The sequence below is a fragment of the Camelina sativa genome, chromosome 20 (genome assembly GCF_030686135.1).
Source record: "Camelina sativa cultivar CO46 ecotype springtype chromosome 20, ASM3068613v1".
Taxonomy (NCBI): domain Eukaryota; kingdom Viridiplantae; phylum Streptophyta; class Magnoliopsida; order Brassicales; family Brassicaceae; genus Camelina; species Camelina sativa.
In genome coordinates, this window is record NC_141899.1 from 19,339,488 (window position 1) to 19,356,533 (window position 17,046).

At 34.3% G+C, this 17,046-nt stretch overlaps 3 protein-coding genes across 3 annotated transcripts; all 3 read right to left on the reverse strand.

Annotated features, from left to right (window-relative positions):
* Positions 1 to 1,768: 1,768 nt before the first annotated feature.
* On the reverse strand, positions 1,769 to 3,859 carry LOC104772544 (uncharacterized). The gene is made up of 4 exons (XM_087503874.1): positions 3,426 to 3,859; positions 2,783 to 3,375; positions 1,932 to 2,717; positions 1,769 to 1,824 (listed from the first exon to the last, which is right to left on the reverse strand). The coding sequence occupies exons 1-4, from the start codon at positions 3,857 to 3,859 to the stop codon at positions 1,769 to 1,771; spliced, it is 1,869 nt and encodes a 622-aa protein (XP_087360000.1).
* Positions 3,860 to 8,000: 4,141 nt separating this feature from the next.
* On the reverse strand, positions 8,001 to 11,442 carry LOC104770912 (peptidyl-prolyl cis-trans isomerase FKBP65). Its single transcript, XM_010495385.3, has 13 exons — positions 11,006 to 11,442; positions 10,825 to 10,911; positions 10,188 to 10,448; positions 10,022 to 10,096; positions 9,858 to 9,938; positions 9,571 to 9,768; positions 9,389 to 9,478; positions 9,115 to 9,290; positions 8,905 to 9,027; positions 8,683 to 8,829; positions 8,466 to 8,593; positions 8,276 to 8,381; positions 8,001 to 8,188 (listed from the first exon to the last, which is right to left on the reverse strand). The coding sequence occupies exons 1-13, from the start codon at positions 11,208 to 11,210 to the stop codon at positions 8,138 to 8,140; spliced, it is 1,728 nt and encodes a 575-aa protein (XP_010493687.1). The 5' UTR covers positions 11,211 to 11,442; the 3' UTR covers positions 8,001 to 8,137.
* Positions 11,443 to 12,507: 1,065 nt separating this feature from the next.
* Positions 12,508 to 14,251, reverse strand: LOC104770913 (peptidyl-prolyl cis-trans isomerase FKBP15-2). Its single transcript, XM_010495386.3, has 6 exons — positions 13,989 to 14,251; positions 13,787 to 13,836; positions 13,346 to 13,408; positions 13,166 to 13,256; positions 12,933 to 13,037; positions 12,508 to 12,830 (listed from the first exon to the last, which is right to left on the reverse strand). Exons 1-6 carry the CDS (start codon positions 14,041 to 14,043, stop codon positions 12,715 to 12,717), a joined length of 480 nt encoding a protein of 159 aa, XP_010493688.1. The 5' UTR covers positions 14,044 to 14,251; the 3' UTR covers positions 12,508 to 12,714.
* Between the last annotated feature and the right edge of the window lie 2,795 nt (positions 14,252 to 17,046).

Here is a 17,046-nt window from a genome sequence, read left to right on the forward strand (position 1 = left end):
TTCGATTTCTTCACCGTCTTCCGTCGTCTATCCATCTTCACTGTCTTCCGCCTTCTATCCATCGGCTTCTTAGTCGTTTTGGTGGTCTCCTCTTCAGTATCTCAAGGTCAATCCGGTTGGATTTCTCTTCTCCGTTGCTCCTTGTCGATCGAATTAGGTATGTTAATTTGTGTAATTTTTTTTGCATGTTTAAATTTTGTCCTTGTTTAATCTTATTATGATGTCTTAGTTTCATTAGCTTATGTCATTTTTAAAAAAATTGATTTTCAGTCCAGATTTGTGTAAATATAAGTTTTTTACAAAAAATTTCAATGATTTTACTTAAAAATGTGAATATGATGAAGTTGAAGCTCTTCGTTTGTTTTATTTTTAGTATTATATTGACTTTAAAAGAAAAATTGTGGACCAGGTTTGATGAAACAAGATCGATTAAGGTAGTTAACAAGAACAAGAGTGATGATCGGAACAGTCGTGAACACTTTTTGTGAACGATAAGGTTAACTAGAGCTTTGCACTTTTTGGGATTTTTGACGTTCTTATGTTTGATTTTCCTTCTGGGTTAGTGAAAAAGTTTGCATAAATCTCTTGCTTTTTCTTATGAGTTCTTCGTTTTTTCTTTTTCTTAGATTGTTTGATTCTAAGTAGGGTGATATGAGCGATTACGTTGTTGACTGAAGCGTATCCACAGTTGTAGCAACAACAGATTGTAACGTTGTTTTATTTTTATCATCATTTAGATCGTTAGTGAAAAAGTTTGCATAAATCTCTTGCTTTTAGCTGTGTTTGAAAAAGTTTGCATAAATCATATGGATTTATTGAATGCTTGATGGTAGAAAATGTTGCTACTACTGGTTTAAGTTTTTCATTTTCTGTAATTTCTACAGGATGAGGTGGAAAGAATCAAAATTGGGAAGTCAGTGAACTCAGGTTAGAACTTTGTTGCAACAAATTTTTTTTGAAACCAGTTATCATGTCTAAATATGTTAGCATGTTGATTATTATGATTCATTAGTTTCTTGCGATTATGCCAATTTGTTTACTCTATTTGTATCTTGCGATCATGATTTATAGATATGTCAGATATGATGCATTAGTTTCTTGCGATCATGTCCAGATTTGAACCCTGATTTTTTACTCGATCTCAATTTTTTTCATGTTGATTATTATAGTTTATTACTTTCATAAGCTTATGTAATTTTTTAAAAACTCTATGTCAAATTGGAAATGTTGGTTTTTATGATTCCTTAGTTTCATAAGGTTATATAGTTTTTTAAAAAACTCGATTTCTATTTTTGATCTTCTTAGTTCAGGAAACTTGTCCATGGCTCAGAGCATGTTCTGATTATAACTCACAAATGTCAATGTCCTCAACAAAAGCACCATCAGAATCTGATACAAGTAAGAACCAAAGTACAGTTTTTTTTCTTAATACATGTCGTATCTCGTTTGGTTTTATTAGTCGTATCTCGTTTTTCCTGTGTTTTTTTTTTCAAGTTCCTGTTTGCATCTAAATGATTAGTAGTCATAGTTTTCTTGTTCTTAAATCATACTTTTAGTAATCTGTTTTTTCTTGTACCCTGGTTTTAATGAAAATTGGATGGAAAGAAAACACCATCAAGGAATTTCAAAACACATGAGTCTTATGTTAATCTAAAATCAAAACCATCAAGGAATTTCAAAACACATGAGTCTTATATGCGACCAAAAATCAAAACCATCAAGGAATTTCAAAACACATGAGTCTTATATTAATCTAAAATCAAAACCATCAAACACCATCATTCTTCACAACTCCTCTGTTGTGAAACACAACCCAGAGACTACCTGAAAACAAAAAGAGTATCGTAAATATAAATGAAATCCACTAAAGATGGTATCAAAAACATGAATCTTAAGTTGATGCACAAACCATTGTTATATCACGATATCACATGTCGTTTTGTTATGCCCTTCTTTGCCACAGCGCCTACACTTATGTCTCTTTGACCCTTGTGAGTTTTGTGATGATTTTATGTTCTCTTCAGCGGATTCATATCTTCTTTTTCTTCGCCGTCCAGGATGTCTTCTTGTTTCAGGTGGTCGAACTTTTGTATCTTCAACATGTTGTGGGACTCGCCATTCTTCTTCAGGAACACTTATTGGATTAATAGTTTCCTCATAATGCGATCTCCATGCGGTAATGGTGTACACATCATCAGCATAAGGATGTAGATCCTTGCCTATATCAAAAGCTCCTTTTATAGCATGTCTACAAGGGATTTTTCCTATGCTGAACTTTACACATGAACAAATCCTTCTTTCTAAGTCAACAATGTAGTCTACTCCATTAGCTTTAACCTGCAACATGGATCTGCTCATCCGATAACCGTTCATGAATTTACCTTTCTCTATTCTTTTTGAAATCTTTTTCTCCACCTCAACAATTAAAAGATCTTTTTGTTTTGCACTTAACTCTCTACTCTCATAAAACCAGTGAGTCATCATTTCTCTGATGCTGTCTAACAAAGGAATTATTGGATACTCTCTGGGTGTCCTCAAAGCTGCATTGATTGACTCAGCTGCATTGTTGGTGTTAATGTCATATCTATAATCCGGAAAATGACAGCGAGCCCATTTTCTCACATCAGCCTCCTCTAGATAACTTCCAATAGCAGGACTAATATTGTTAATTCGCGCAAAATCTTTCTCAAACTCAGAAAATCTATAAGCTTTTGATGCTTTTGCAACCATATGCCCTTATTATATGTTATCACATTACTAATCAAGTGGTGGATGCAAATACCATGTTTAGCCAATGGATAGATGTTTCCAATTGATTTTGCAATCGATGTATGTCTATCTGACACAAATGATAAACCTTCTTCATCATCTATAACCATCTTAAGTTGCATAAAAAACCACTCCCATGAACAATCATTCTCAGAATCAGCAATTCCAAATGCGATTGGATACAAATTGGAGTTACCATCTACAGCTGTCGCAACTAGTAGAACCCCTTTGTACTTATTCTTCAAAAATGTACCATCAACTACTATCACTTTCCGCATTGCCTTGTAGAACCCTCTTCTTGATTGACCAAAAGAAATAAATAGATATTTGAATCTTCCATCAAAGTCAATTTTATAATTCGTGAACGTACCAGGATTCGCTTCTTGTAGCATGTGCACGTATTTTGGTATCTTAGCATTACTTTTCTCAGGAATTCCTCTAATTTCGTTAATTGCATACTCCCGAGACTCCCAAGCTTGGTGATATGTTAGGTTGCAGCCGTACCTTGAATGAATAATATTAATTATATCAATCGGTTTAGGACCTTCCTTCACACCCTCATAGCTTTGCTTAATGAGATGTCCAATTGTTCTTGCAGATGGAGTCCTACAAAATGTGTTTTTTTTTAAGGAGCACATGTATGGTTACCCACAAACTTGTTGATTTTGAAATATGTAGACACTTGTAAACACTCAGCCCGGAGACGCCAATTACAAGCACTATCAATGCAGCGTATACACCACCATCTCTTATCAGATTTTGTAATCCTGTAGTCGCAGTTATATTTCATTGCACACATTTCCATAGTAGCCTGTAAAGCTTCCTTACTGCTAAAATATTCACCCTTTGTTGCCATTGAATCTTCCAACTTTGAACCAGCAGCATCACCAAGATTAGCATCAATAGGCTTTTCTAATACATCATTAGTCGGCTTATGGGAATTCCTTGAAATAATAGCTACTGATTTTCCCACATCAACTCCCACATCATCACCATCACTTGTATCATGTGGGACCTTATTCAGATCGAACTGGGCTTTACTCCTATCATCATCAACTACTCTTTTGAACGTAACACACAACCGAATCATATTTTTCCTTTTCAGATATGCAAGAAATTTTTTCATTCATTTATCATTTGTCAATACAACGGGAGGAGAATCAACTTTAACCTCTGTTGGTAAATAACTGAATTCCACATCAAACATACTTTGCTCTATTTCATAGTCTTCTGAAACCATCACCTTCAACTCTTCAAGAGACGTAGTGGGTTGCAAAGTCAGTAATCTAACACGTTTTTCTTCATCATCAATAAATCTCTACTCCTTGTTGGCATCCAGTGTCCATACACCACAAGTAACGTAGATTTGCATCATAAACAGGCAAGTGAAATTTTCGTGGAAGGTGGAAGATATGGTAAACAACCGATCACGACATCATAAGTTATGTCGAATGTCAATTTTTTCTGTTTGTCTTTCTTCTAAATAATTTAGAATACACACTCTAAAATATATTAGAACATATATAAACAATAAATACAGAATCGTAACCATAAATTAAGATTATTCAAAAAATAAATACAGAATCGTAACCATAAATTAAGATTATTCAAAAAATATTCTTTTTTTTTTGTCAACAAAAGAAATCAGCTCAAACGAGCCAATTTTGAGGTAAATCGTCTACAAATAAAACATGATGCAGGGACACACGCGCTTGGCGTGCTAAAGAATCCGCGCGTACATTAGCTTGTCGTGGAACATAAAGCAAAGAAAAGGAAGAAAATTCCTCCCTGTCCATCTGAATGTCGTCGAGGTATGTTGCAAATGCTGGCCAATCAGTAGGAGAAGACACCATCTTCACCAAGTCTGAGCAGTCGGTAAGGAAAACTACATCCCGGAAGTCGTGTCCAATCATTCAGCGCATCGCCTAGAGGAAAGCTTCAACCTCAGCATGTAACGGGATAAACTTCGCCGGAAATTGGTCGCTTCAAAAAATATTCACTTTCCTTATTTAATTTATTTTTTTTCTATTTCTATGGTATTCTAAATTTTACCGATTATAAATTCTAAAATGTTTATGATATATCTTCTACTTCTTTTAGTATACATTGTAAAACATGGATGATATATTCTGAATTGATGAAGAATGAAGAAAATGTAGAATACATATTCTTAATTTGGTAGAACATACAAAATTCAGTTTCTGAAGTTTTTAGAACAAATTTTTCGTCTAAACTTCGTACAAACTATAGAATGAATAATCTAAATGTTCAGAACTTTAAAAAATCGTAGAAAGTCTTTTCTGAACAATTTAGACCAGAAATCATCAATTTACAAACTGATTTTTGACACCAAAAACATTTTTTCAATTTTTTTTACACAGTTGTATACTAACATGTATTTACTGTTTGTTTTTTGGTTTAAACTCCTAAAAACTTCACTATATCTATTAGTAGGGGCATTTTCATCACATTGACAATCTTAAAAAAAAGTGTATATGGACAAATGTTTAGAAAAAGCTCTTTTTTTATAATTTTCCCATCATTTTATTCATTTGTGTTAATTAGAATATGTCTTAAAAGAACTATGATTATATTTAGACAATCATTTACCAGTCCATATAAAAATATGCAAAAATTTATAAGATTCCAATTAGATTTCAAGTTTTAACATGCTACCTAAGCCAGTTGAAATTTATTTGTAATATTTAAACTTATTTTGATTAATAAAGAAATCTGTTTTCTTTCCTTGTCTTTAACTTTCCGGCTAAATTAGTTGTGTGAATTTTGCTTGCATAAATACCTTTGTGTCCTTGTAAAATTATTTAAAGTCAAAACAAATAAAAGATCATATTCAAATATTAAATTAGATTTCTATAAATATCTCAAAATCTAGAACCAAAATAAATATATTTACGTTATCTATACAATTTCAAATTTAATAATTTTGTTTTTATGGTAACAACTTCAAAATATTTCCAAAAATATCGGATAATTTTTATTTTATAATTAATTTCGTAATTACTGTTTCCATAAATATTATATTTTCGACTAACAGTTTTTGTTTACCATATATTTTTTAATTTTTTATTTTTAATTATGTAAGTAAGTTGGTCTGTTTGGCAACGTGGATATATGTTATGTTTTTTTTTTTTTTATGCCTAAGTGTGCTCTCCAATTAATAGTATAGATGTTGATTAATATCTCAACTTTTAAATGTTGTAAGTTTTATACCTAGCACGTGTGTTATTATTTGAGAATTACAATTTTGACCTGAAAAATAATTTTCTGTTTTAAATAAAATAGAAAAAAAAAAGAAAAAAAAATGTTTGACTCAACGGTGGAGTCCACATCGGAAGTGGCTGACTCGGCGGTGGTAGCTTACGAGGACGAGAGCTAGGTCTTATACATGTTTTCTCCTCTGGTCACGATTCTTTGATGATGGTGAAGGTGAAGAGACTTGACTCTAACTCGTAGGTTGCCAGAATTATCACCGTCACATGCTGAAACAAAAACCCAGAAATTTTTATTTTCATGATTTGTTTCCATTAAGAACCACCGACAATAATATTAACAAAGATTTAAGCTTTGGGAAAACTGGGCATACCCATACAACAAATCCGAACTCAAATTGGGCAAATCGCTACATACCTACAATCATATATATTTATCTTCTGTTTTATGTCTACAATTGTTAGATCTATAAATTTTAGTTTAATTCCGACATCTTGTTTTTGCGCCTTTCCTCTTCAATTTGAAAGAGAAAACAAATCCATGGAGAATTTTTATGAAATCTAATTACAATTTTTGGTTTTGGTGAAGAAAATGAACACAAATCTACACAGCAGGTTCTCAGAGAAGAAGCACGACAAAGAAGACGACGTTCTCGGCCTGTTTTTCTTTTTGTTTTTTATTTTTTTCTGTTTTATAAATTTTATCTAAAATAAATACTCCCTCCGTTCTAGTTTAACTGTCATTTAAGGTTTTTGCACACAAATTAAAGAACCTATTAAATTTTATGTTTTGCCCTTTATTAGTATATTTTATAAATTTTTCATTGGTTGAAACTTTAAAACAGCAGGGATAAGATTGGAATATTCATCAAACATCTGCATTGAAAATCTAAAACGACAACTAATATGAAACAAAAATTAAATCCTAGAACGACAACTAAATTAGAATGGAGGGAGTATATTAAACTTTGTTTGAGCTAATATGGTTCGATTTTGTTGTAAAAAAAAAGAAAAAAAAAACTTTATTTTTAAGGTCAAAATTATAATTCTCAAATAATAACACATGTGCTAGGTATAAAACTTACAACATTTAGAAGTTGAGATATTAATCAATATTGATTAATTAAATAAGGTATTATTTTTCCAACCAAAAAAAATGAAGTATTATTTGTCCAAATAAAAATTAGATGAGGTATTTTTAAGTTTTTTTCCCAAATACTTTTTTTTTTCAACCATTGGGCCACAACAGGCCGGCCCATTAGCCTAATCCCTACATTCGTAGGGAACGGGACTCGATCCCGGGTGTGATGGTACCTTATGCATTAAAAACTTACCTTTGGCCACTGCACTAAGATCACTTCACCCCAAATACTTTTTTTTATAGATATCCATTTTTAAAAATACCATTTGTTTGATCATTTTCATTTTTGCTATCTTTTTACACAATAACAATGCGTCAAATAAACTTCTAGAATATTTTGTTAGGTTTGGATTCCACGTTGTTTGTTTTGTGCAAGCTTAGCACCCTTCCATTCTACTCGTTCACTCTCTTCTGTTTCGTTCATTTATTAACGATGTTCTTTGTACAAGCTAACTTACTGATATATACCCGGTATGGCGGTGTCATGTCTATCTTAAACATCATCCCAGCTCTACGACTCTTCCCCTTCATAGTCCCATATGTTCCGATTGAGAACACCATGTCTGTGGCCGATCTAGTCGCATATACTGGATCAAAACCTCCGGTTGATCCAACAAACATCCAAAGATATTCCTCTGATTCAGGATTTAATGAACTTGACAAACTAGGAATGGTACTTATGCCACAACCGTTTCAGGACTTGGCTTTAGTCAGAGTTGGATTTAACATCTCTTATGCCACAACTGTTTCAGGACTTGTTATTGTATAAACAACTGTTTATTGACAGCACGGGTCTCCAATACGAATTGGTCCAAGCCAAACCCTTAAAAGATTCTTAAAGTACTTGGAGCGGATTCTTGTTTATTACAAGTCTGTTTTATATTTTTATTTCAACAGAGTAAAGAGACAACACCAAGAATACAAAAGGTAACACAGAAATTCATAGATTTCAACTATTACTTTTTGGGATGAACGCTACTCTAAGAATTTTGCAAACTTAAGCCTTGGTGTCAATACTCATCGCTTGTGCTTCTTTCTGAGCTCCTTTCTGCACAAATCACAACAGTTATTACAAACATGAATTATTTGTTATCAGTTCAACAAAGGCTAGTTTTTCCCTATTAACGCTACTTACGTGTGGCTCCAACAATTTCGATAACATGTTGCTGTAGAATTTAGCATCTTTCTTGTTGTACTCTTTCACTTTCTCCTTCAACTTCTTATATTCGATCTTCACCTCCCTGGAGAAACATACATGTTAGAATACATTACAGCTGGGAGGAAAAAAAAAAGACAAATTAAGAACCAATAAAAACTATACTCACTTGTTGTCTGGATCAATTTCAAGAGCTTTCTTGATATCAAGCTCAGCCAAATCGAGATCAGCTGTCTCCATGTACGCATGTGCTCTCCTATACATCGCCTTCACATTTCTACCATCCATCTCCAACACCTATACACACATTTGTTTCATTCTTTACATTTATCTCATCTTCTCTAATTACAATATCCAAAATTACTGACTGAAATATTTTAATTTACCTTTGTGGACAATTTTGCAGCCTCCTTGTAGTCTTTCAGTTTTAGCTTGCAAGCTGCATTGTTCAGGTTACAGGCAATCTTCAAAGCTTTTGCTTTCTTTTTCTCCTCTTCATCAAAAGTTGAGTCATATTCTATGTACTTGACACCCTGCAACCAAAATCTGATATTAGTTCTGAACCCAAATATATAAAACATTGTGGAGGCACAAGGATCAAGCCAGACCCTCTCGTATCTTTTTGAAGCTCTTGCATATTTTCCAGCCTTGAACAGTGCATTTCCTTCTTCCTTCTTCTTGCCAGCGGCTTCTATTTTCTCCTGTGTGTTCATGTCCCAAGACTCTTTCTCCTGCATCAATTCAGATGAAGATGACACCCTTTAGCCACCAATAACCTTGATCATGAAGAAAGAGGTAACACTCAGAAGCGTTCCCACCTTGATAAAGAATACCAGCTCGACCTCGTAGGATACAGTTGAGTTTGGTGGTATGACAGCCAGCTCCTGCTTTGATTCAGAAGAACCAAAAGCATACTCCGGTGGTATCATGATGAATGCCACCTCACCCTTCTTCATGCCCATCACAGCTTTTTCGAGCCCTTCAATTACTTGTTCTGCACAAAACACAATCCTCTGTCACTTTAATATCATAGTTCGTGAGATGCAAAGTACAAAAAGAAAACAAGATTTCAGGTTCTATATATGTATGTACCTTCATCAGTTTTGAACTCAAATGGCTCCTCTTCTTCATGACCTTTCTTCAAGAACACAGTCCCATCTTGAAGTTTACCAATCAACTTCACTGCAACAAAACAGCATAACTAGGTTATCAGATTACACAACTTAATATAGCATATATAAGCTTTTCATATCAGTCTCTTTAAAGATACTAACATTTGACAACTGCTCCTTCATTGGGACGCTCATATCCTTCTCCTTCTTTCAGTATTTTCTTAATGACCTTTTTGTCATCAGTCACTTCCACCACAGTCTTCCAAGAAACCAACTCAAGATCAATCTCAAGGGTCGCATTTGGTGGGATTGCAGCTTGACAACCATCAGAAGCTGGTCTTCCAATTTCCCCAAAGCCATCTGTATCAGGCAAATAAACAAGTCAGACCATATCTAAATTCACTGCATCGCCGCAAACAAAGGACAAACACCAATTAGAAGAAACTCACATTGTGGCTTCACAGTTAGAAGAACCTTCTCCCCTCTTTTCATGGTTTTGACAGCCTTCGCAAGTGCAGGGCATAAATAGCCTATTTCACGAAAAGTATATCAGATCCTTATTCCAGTTGCGTATAACAACATTACCATCCGGATAAGGAAATATAATACTAACCCTCCTTGACAGTGAACTCTGCACCATCAGACTTTCCAACAATGGTGCCATCCTCCAGCCGAGCTTCATACTTCACTGCAGCAATATCAATACCGTTAAATCAATAAGAACCAATTCCTACAAGCTTATGTCCCACAGTAAATTCATGTATCAAAAGAAAACACACCGTAAACTTCATCAAGATCCTTTGGCTTCTCCCATTTTTCTCCTTCCAGAATTGTTTTCTTAAACACCCCACCATCACCACATACATCCTTAACACTCCTCCATGATATCAACTCCACATCAAATTGAAGAGTGGCGTTGGGAGGAATGGTTGGAGGTGAACCAGTTTCTCCATAAGCCAACTCAGGAGGTATGGTGAAGACAGCATTTTCACCTTTCTTCATTGTCTTAATCCCTATGTCCCATCCTTTTATCACATGTCCTAACCAATCAAGACCAAAGAAATTCAGAACTCAAAAGACAAGATAATAATATAATCTATGGCATACATTGAACCATACTTGAAACCTAAGAACTATGTATAAGCGAAAGGTTGTTGGCGTGATCAACTTGAACAACAGCTACAGATCAAAACGTTACACACTGCTTCACAAGAGATATCACAGAACAGTACTCTCAACTTGAACAAAAATAACCACAAATCCACACACAAAACCAACCTCAAAAGTGACTACAGCCTACAGATCGATTCACCAGAAAGAAGCTTCCCACATATGGTCAAGCATCACTACACCATCCAAAAGCTTAATCTAAAAGCAGATAACAGCAAACAACTTCCACGAAACACAAAACTTTACCATGGCCAAGAGTAAATTTGAAAGGAGTTCCTCTGTCACGGCTTGAATCAAACTTGGTCCCGTCCAACAAAGTTCCCGTGTAATGTACTGCAAAAGAAATCAATCTCAGAACATGATCACTCCTATATCATCAGATCAGAACAAATACATGAACATATAGGACTAAGTGATTCAAATACACCTTCAACTTCATCTCCGTTCTCAGGCGTATCCCATTTTTCACCTTCCTTAACAAGCTTCTTCTTCAATCCTGATTTCCCGATCTCCTTCTCCTCGCCGATCTTCAAATAAGGAGCCGAGTCAGCTTCATCGCCGTCTGGGAGATCCATATCCATCTCCTCCGGTTCTTCTGCCGGAAACTGCTGCATGTCGAAATCGTCTTCCATTTTCTGATCAAAGTTGACAAGATGAGAGCGAAATCGAATTACAAAGAGAGCGTAACGAAAGTGTTGACAAAGATGAGACCGATTGAGAAACCGTGATGAGTTTTTATAGAGAGAAGAGACTGTGTTTTGTGGGGGTTTCTAGAGAATTCTGTTTTCATTATAATTTTTGAAAGAGAGAGATGTGTCCCGATGTTTCCAGATACCGTTAGCGTGAATTTTTTTCTTTTTCTTTGAGCGGGTCTTAGCTTTTAGAATTAGTAAATTAAAAATACATTGTTTGAAAGATTTATTAATTCAACCAAAAGAAAAGAAAAATAATAATAATTTAAATATTTTTTTCTCTCTTTTCTATATCGAAAGAGAAGTTTGAATGAATTTGATGAATTCATAAAATTCTAGTGTTATTCAGATCATTTGTAGAGTTTTTTTTTTGAATTTTAGTGTTATTCAATATATTGATCATTGGATTAGATGGTATACTAAATTCTACCCGGAAGAGTTTGGCAGTAGCGCACAAGAACTAGTTCTTAGCTATGATGCACGGGGACGCCTACGGACAGCCGTCTCCCGTCCCGGATTCGTTTTGGGGACGGATACCTGACGGGGACAGCACTGAAACGTTTCTCCACCGTTTCAAAGAAAGCAGAGACGGCAACCAAAAAAGGAAACGGGAGTAAACAGATACGGGGACGTCTCCGAGTCGTTTATAAGATAATTTAAGTGTCCCCTTTTCAGAATAGGCTATTTTCTATAGAAAAACTCAAAAAAAAAAAGGAATTAAAGGGTATATTCTAGGGTATAAGGTTTTTATATCAACGATTCACTGCCTTGTGCCCCTATCTAGTGCCTTATATTCTTCAATCTTCACCAGTTCACCTCTTCTAGTTTTCTCTTGATCTCTTCAAGTTCACGTGTACTAGATTTAAGACTATTTTACTGCCCTGCACCCCTGTCTAGTGCCTTATATTCTTCAATCTTCACCAGTTCACCTTTTCTGATTTCTCTTGATCTGTTTTTGATTGTTATTTAAGACTAATTTTCTTCTATTTTGAAACTTATAGTTATAATTATTACTTATGTTGAGATTTATATATATAATTTTCTTATGTTTATTGAAGTACCCATACCGTACCCGTATCTACTAATTTTTATTTTGCCGTTTTTCGTCCCTGTTTCCGTACCCGATTCCTGTTCCCGTACCCGTTTCAGTGCAACCTAGGTTCTTAGTGTTCCAAACTGGTTAATCCTATCATTGACGTTGTCGATAAAGCCGAACTATGTAATTTGATTTGGCTAATTTAACCAAGGATGAGTCAATTATAAAATCGAAAAAAGAAAGTTAAAAGTCGCCACAACAATCATCCTCAGTCTTTACGCCTAAAAGCCAAACTCAAGTACTGAAACACTAGAAGAAGAAAAAAAAAAACGCTCATAAACCGTTTCACCGTATTATCCAGAGAAGTGACAACTCTGAAGCAAAAGCGTTGGAGAACGGAGACCGAAATCATAGCTCGTCATCACCATATCCCTCTCCGTCTTCATCTCCTCCATTTTCTTCTCCGCCAGCTGGTTTTTCATTTATCGCAATAAGCTCCGTGTCAAATATCAATGTCGCACCACCTGGAAAATTTGCAAAGATTGTTTTTAGTTATAATGTCAAAAAGAAACCATATTTTTCCAAAAACATGAACACACGTTTGATAGATGAAACGTATTTTATACCGGGGATAGTAGGCGGAGAGCCATGTTCTCCATATCCAAGTTTTGCGGGTATCTTTAACTTCCGCTTCTCACCTACACACGCTCCTAGCAAACCCTGATCCCAACCTGCAACAAAACAGAATATAACTATTTACCATTGCAGAAATTAAGAGAATGGAACCAAAAAAAAAAAAAGAAAAAAAAGAGAGAGACAAACAAAAGCTAAAAGCAAGTGGGTTGAACCAAGTCACAACCTTTAATAACCTGACCACTTCCTAGTTGAAACTCAAACGGATCATCCCTTTCAAAACTTGAATCGAATACAGTTCCATCAGTAAGTTTTCCCTGCCACACAACACCAAGTTACACAACACCAAACATCTGCGTGATAACAATAATGAATCCGACTTTGTCAAAACCCTGGCCAAGCTTACCCTATAATGCACCTTGATCTTATCACCTTTGTGAGCCCGAACTTCACACGTTTTTGGCTTAAACTGCGACCACCCAAAAAAAAAGATGATAAGAGATAAACATCTAACTCTTTATTATCTTTGAATCCAATAAAAAAAAAAAAAAAACTCAAGTTATAGGAGATAACTTGTATTGTTATATACATTTCTCCTATACAAGTATCTTGCAAATTTGCTGACAAGATCCAAACACTTCAACTACACACAAATGGTCAAATACGCTCTAACTATATTCTACTACCTATCAGAAGAAGAAACCAGAACAGAACACACCACAAGACAAAAGAAAGAATGCTTTTTTAGAACAAGCAAAACCAAATTGTTATAAATTCACATTTACAGTATGACACTAAGATCGCTCATTTAGTCATTTTCTGATCGGGAAATAAATAATTACTTTACCTTAACCCCGATCTGCAATTCAGACACGTCTGCCGTCTTCTTAGCAAAACCTGTACAGTGACAAAACATGAAAAAAAGAACAGATCCAATTCAAGTAGTTATATAGAAGAAATTGAGATTAGGTTGAAACAAAGAGATCATGTTCTATCACATCAGACAATGTGAAGAAGTAAATCTTGATAAAATAAACAGGAATCAGAACCTTGGAATGAAATGAGAGAGAGGAGGATCAAAAAGAGGGAGTAACGGAGACACATCTTGTTCGCCGTAATCGCGTCTTCTCACACTCCCTTCTCAGCTTTCTCCTTTTCTTCAGTGATTTGTTGTTGTTTCACATCTCACTATCTCAGAGACAATCTTATCTTATTGGACCTAAATATGATGTGGTTGTTTTGGGCTTTCTCCTAGACCATTTTCCTAGCTTGGAAAATACTATGTTTGGATAATGTTCCTCCTACTATGTATGTGGTTGTTTTACTCTATTTCAGTATTTCTTACTCTAAAAAAAATATTTTAAGTTTATTATATATTTTTATTTTGTTCTTAATTTCTAATATAACCATCTAGTTTTAAAATCTACAAATTATTTTCACTTATTTTAATTTTAAGAAAAAATTCAATAAATTAAAATATTATGAAAATTAAACTTGAAAAATAATTTTTTTATCACATCTCATAAATAGAAAACATATGACTAATACATTTTTGTTTAAACACCATCTTTAGTGTACTTTTCCTACAAATCATAGATTAAAGCGTTTCAAAGTGAAGAAATGAGCATCTCTATTTTTGATTTGTCTATGTCGAGCAAGAAATTCTTGAAATCAAGTATTTTCATCATCTGATATTTCAAACCGGATTATTAATCACTAGTTTATGATGTATTAAGTTTATTTTGTTAACAACTTGCTTTTATGAGTTTTCTATTTCTATTTTAATTTATGACACTAGTTATGTATTTTATATATATGTTATTCTATTTTCTAAGTTAAATATATGTTAGTGTTGTATTTTAAACTAAGTTAGTATATTTTTATTTAATATAAAATTAAATAAGTGTAAATTGTTATTGAATAATTGTATTTAGGTATAAAATGGTAAGATATGATAATTGAAGGATTGCTTTATAAATAAAAAAGTTATACTCTAAAAATAGGTAAATGGACAGGTGTTACTCTAAATTTAGAGTAACACTGTAACATCCGCGAACCAAAAATTGGTTTTTCTGGATGGGTGTCGATCAACACCAAGGTGGTGTCGGTCGACATCATTGTTTTCTGGTTCGACCAGATTGCTTTAATCGTCGATTTGGACCGGTTTGGTTTAAGGAAACCATTGAACCGAGTCTTAAAAGGGAGAAAACAACCTAGGGTCGTGTTTAGGTGTGGTCTCGCCGCTTTGAGAGAAAAAAAAGAGAGAGTTTGTTCTCGAGGTTCTAGAGAGAGTTTGTGAGATTTCAAAGCTTTGTGGGAGAGATCTTGAGTGAGGATTCAAGGCTAGGAACGTGTGGGAAGCTTGCTGGGAGTGTGGATTCGTCCGTTGTTGGTCAGAAACTTCCTACAAAGAGGTGAGTGCATGACCATGGCTAATCTAAGCCTTTGATTTCCTTGTTCTTGCTTGGTTGTTGTTGTTTTGTGTGTTTTTCTTGCTGGGATTGGTTGCTACAGGTTCCTATGGACGTATTTGGCTTGGGTTATGAGAATTGGGCGATTTGGAGGATATTGGGAGCGAGATTCGACTCTCGGCTTCGAGCGGATCGCGATGGCAGAGGGAGTGTCGGTCGACACCAGCAAATTGGGCATCGATCAACACTGTGGGGTAGTGTCGATCGACACTTGGCTGGTGTCGGTCGACACCTCCCTTCCAGCGAGATGATGTTTGATTTCCTGGTTTGTATGTTTTGTTTGTTGATTGTTTGGAACATTGGAATCACGGTTGCTTGTGTGTATAGCCCAGTAGATGGGAGGATTACCTCACTGAGTGTTTATCAAATACTCATGCATCTAAATATGTGTTTGTAGTGCAGGTAAAGACAAAGTGTGATCGTGGAATCAAGGCGATGAAGAGGAGGATGTTCTAGGGACTCGATTGAATGTTGTCTGGCATTGCTAGGTTGCTAGATTTGGATTTTTAGGAACATTGTTAGGTTGCTGGTTTCATGTTTCCTGATGTTTGATTATTGGATTGTTGTTATGGATATTTGTTGGTTATTTTATTATTGGATATTTATGTATATTGCTATTTCCGCTGTTGTCTGTGGTTGTGGATAGGTGGCTAGTGGGTATGAGACCACTAGTTGTAGTTTATATTATATTTATGTTTATTATTTATTAAAAAAAAAAACGGGTCGGGTCGTTTCAACACTGTTTGTTTCTCTATTTTTAGAGTAGAATATAGAGTATCATTAGAGATGATTTTATTTCAAATATAAAGTTTGGAGTAAGATATAGAATACCAATGGAGATGTTCTAAGTCTTTATACTTATTTATCAAGCAAAAATATTTTAAAAATTTATAGCCTGACGAAAAGCCAAAAAATAATAATATAATTTTATAATACAAAGCTTGGTTTGCTATTAATACAAAGCTTAGTTTTTATAAAACTAAAATGTTTTTAAATGGTAAAATTATATATATATATATATATATTATGATTTCATTATTATACAAAAATATACAATATCTACTAGTTTTAAAAGAAACAAGATTACCCTTTTCATATATATATATATATATATATATATATATATACTTATATAATTAACAAAATTCTACAATGAATTATTAATAGGGTAAAACGTAATTATAAAGAGACCACAAAACTACCCATTCTAAAAAAAAACGATTCAATCTTAGAAAGAATAATTTTTCATAATTCAAGAAAGTATTTTTTTTTAATTATCAAATATATTATTATTTCTTATAACTTAAGGTTATCTCAATTACATAGTTACCCTATATGATCATTCTATGGTAAATGCCCTAAAATACCATCAAATTAGTTTTCCTTCCTAATATACCACACATTCCTTATTTTTCCATTAATACCATTAGTTACTAATTAGAAAGACAATTCTACCCTTGTAGGATAACTACAAATTGAACAAAGCTTTTACGTTTATCGATCATTCCATCTCCATCGTCGGAGAACGACATTGTTTTCGGCGAAATCTGGCAGCTCCGTCTAGCTACGACGTCGTCCCCGTCTTCCTCCAGCATAGTCAATTTCATATTACCTATGGCGCTGTCTTCCTCCAGCA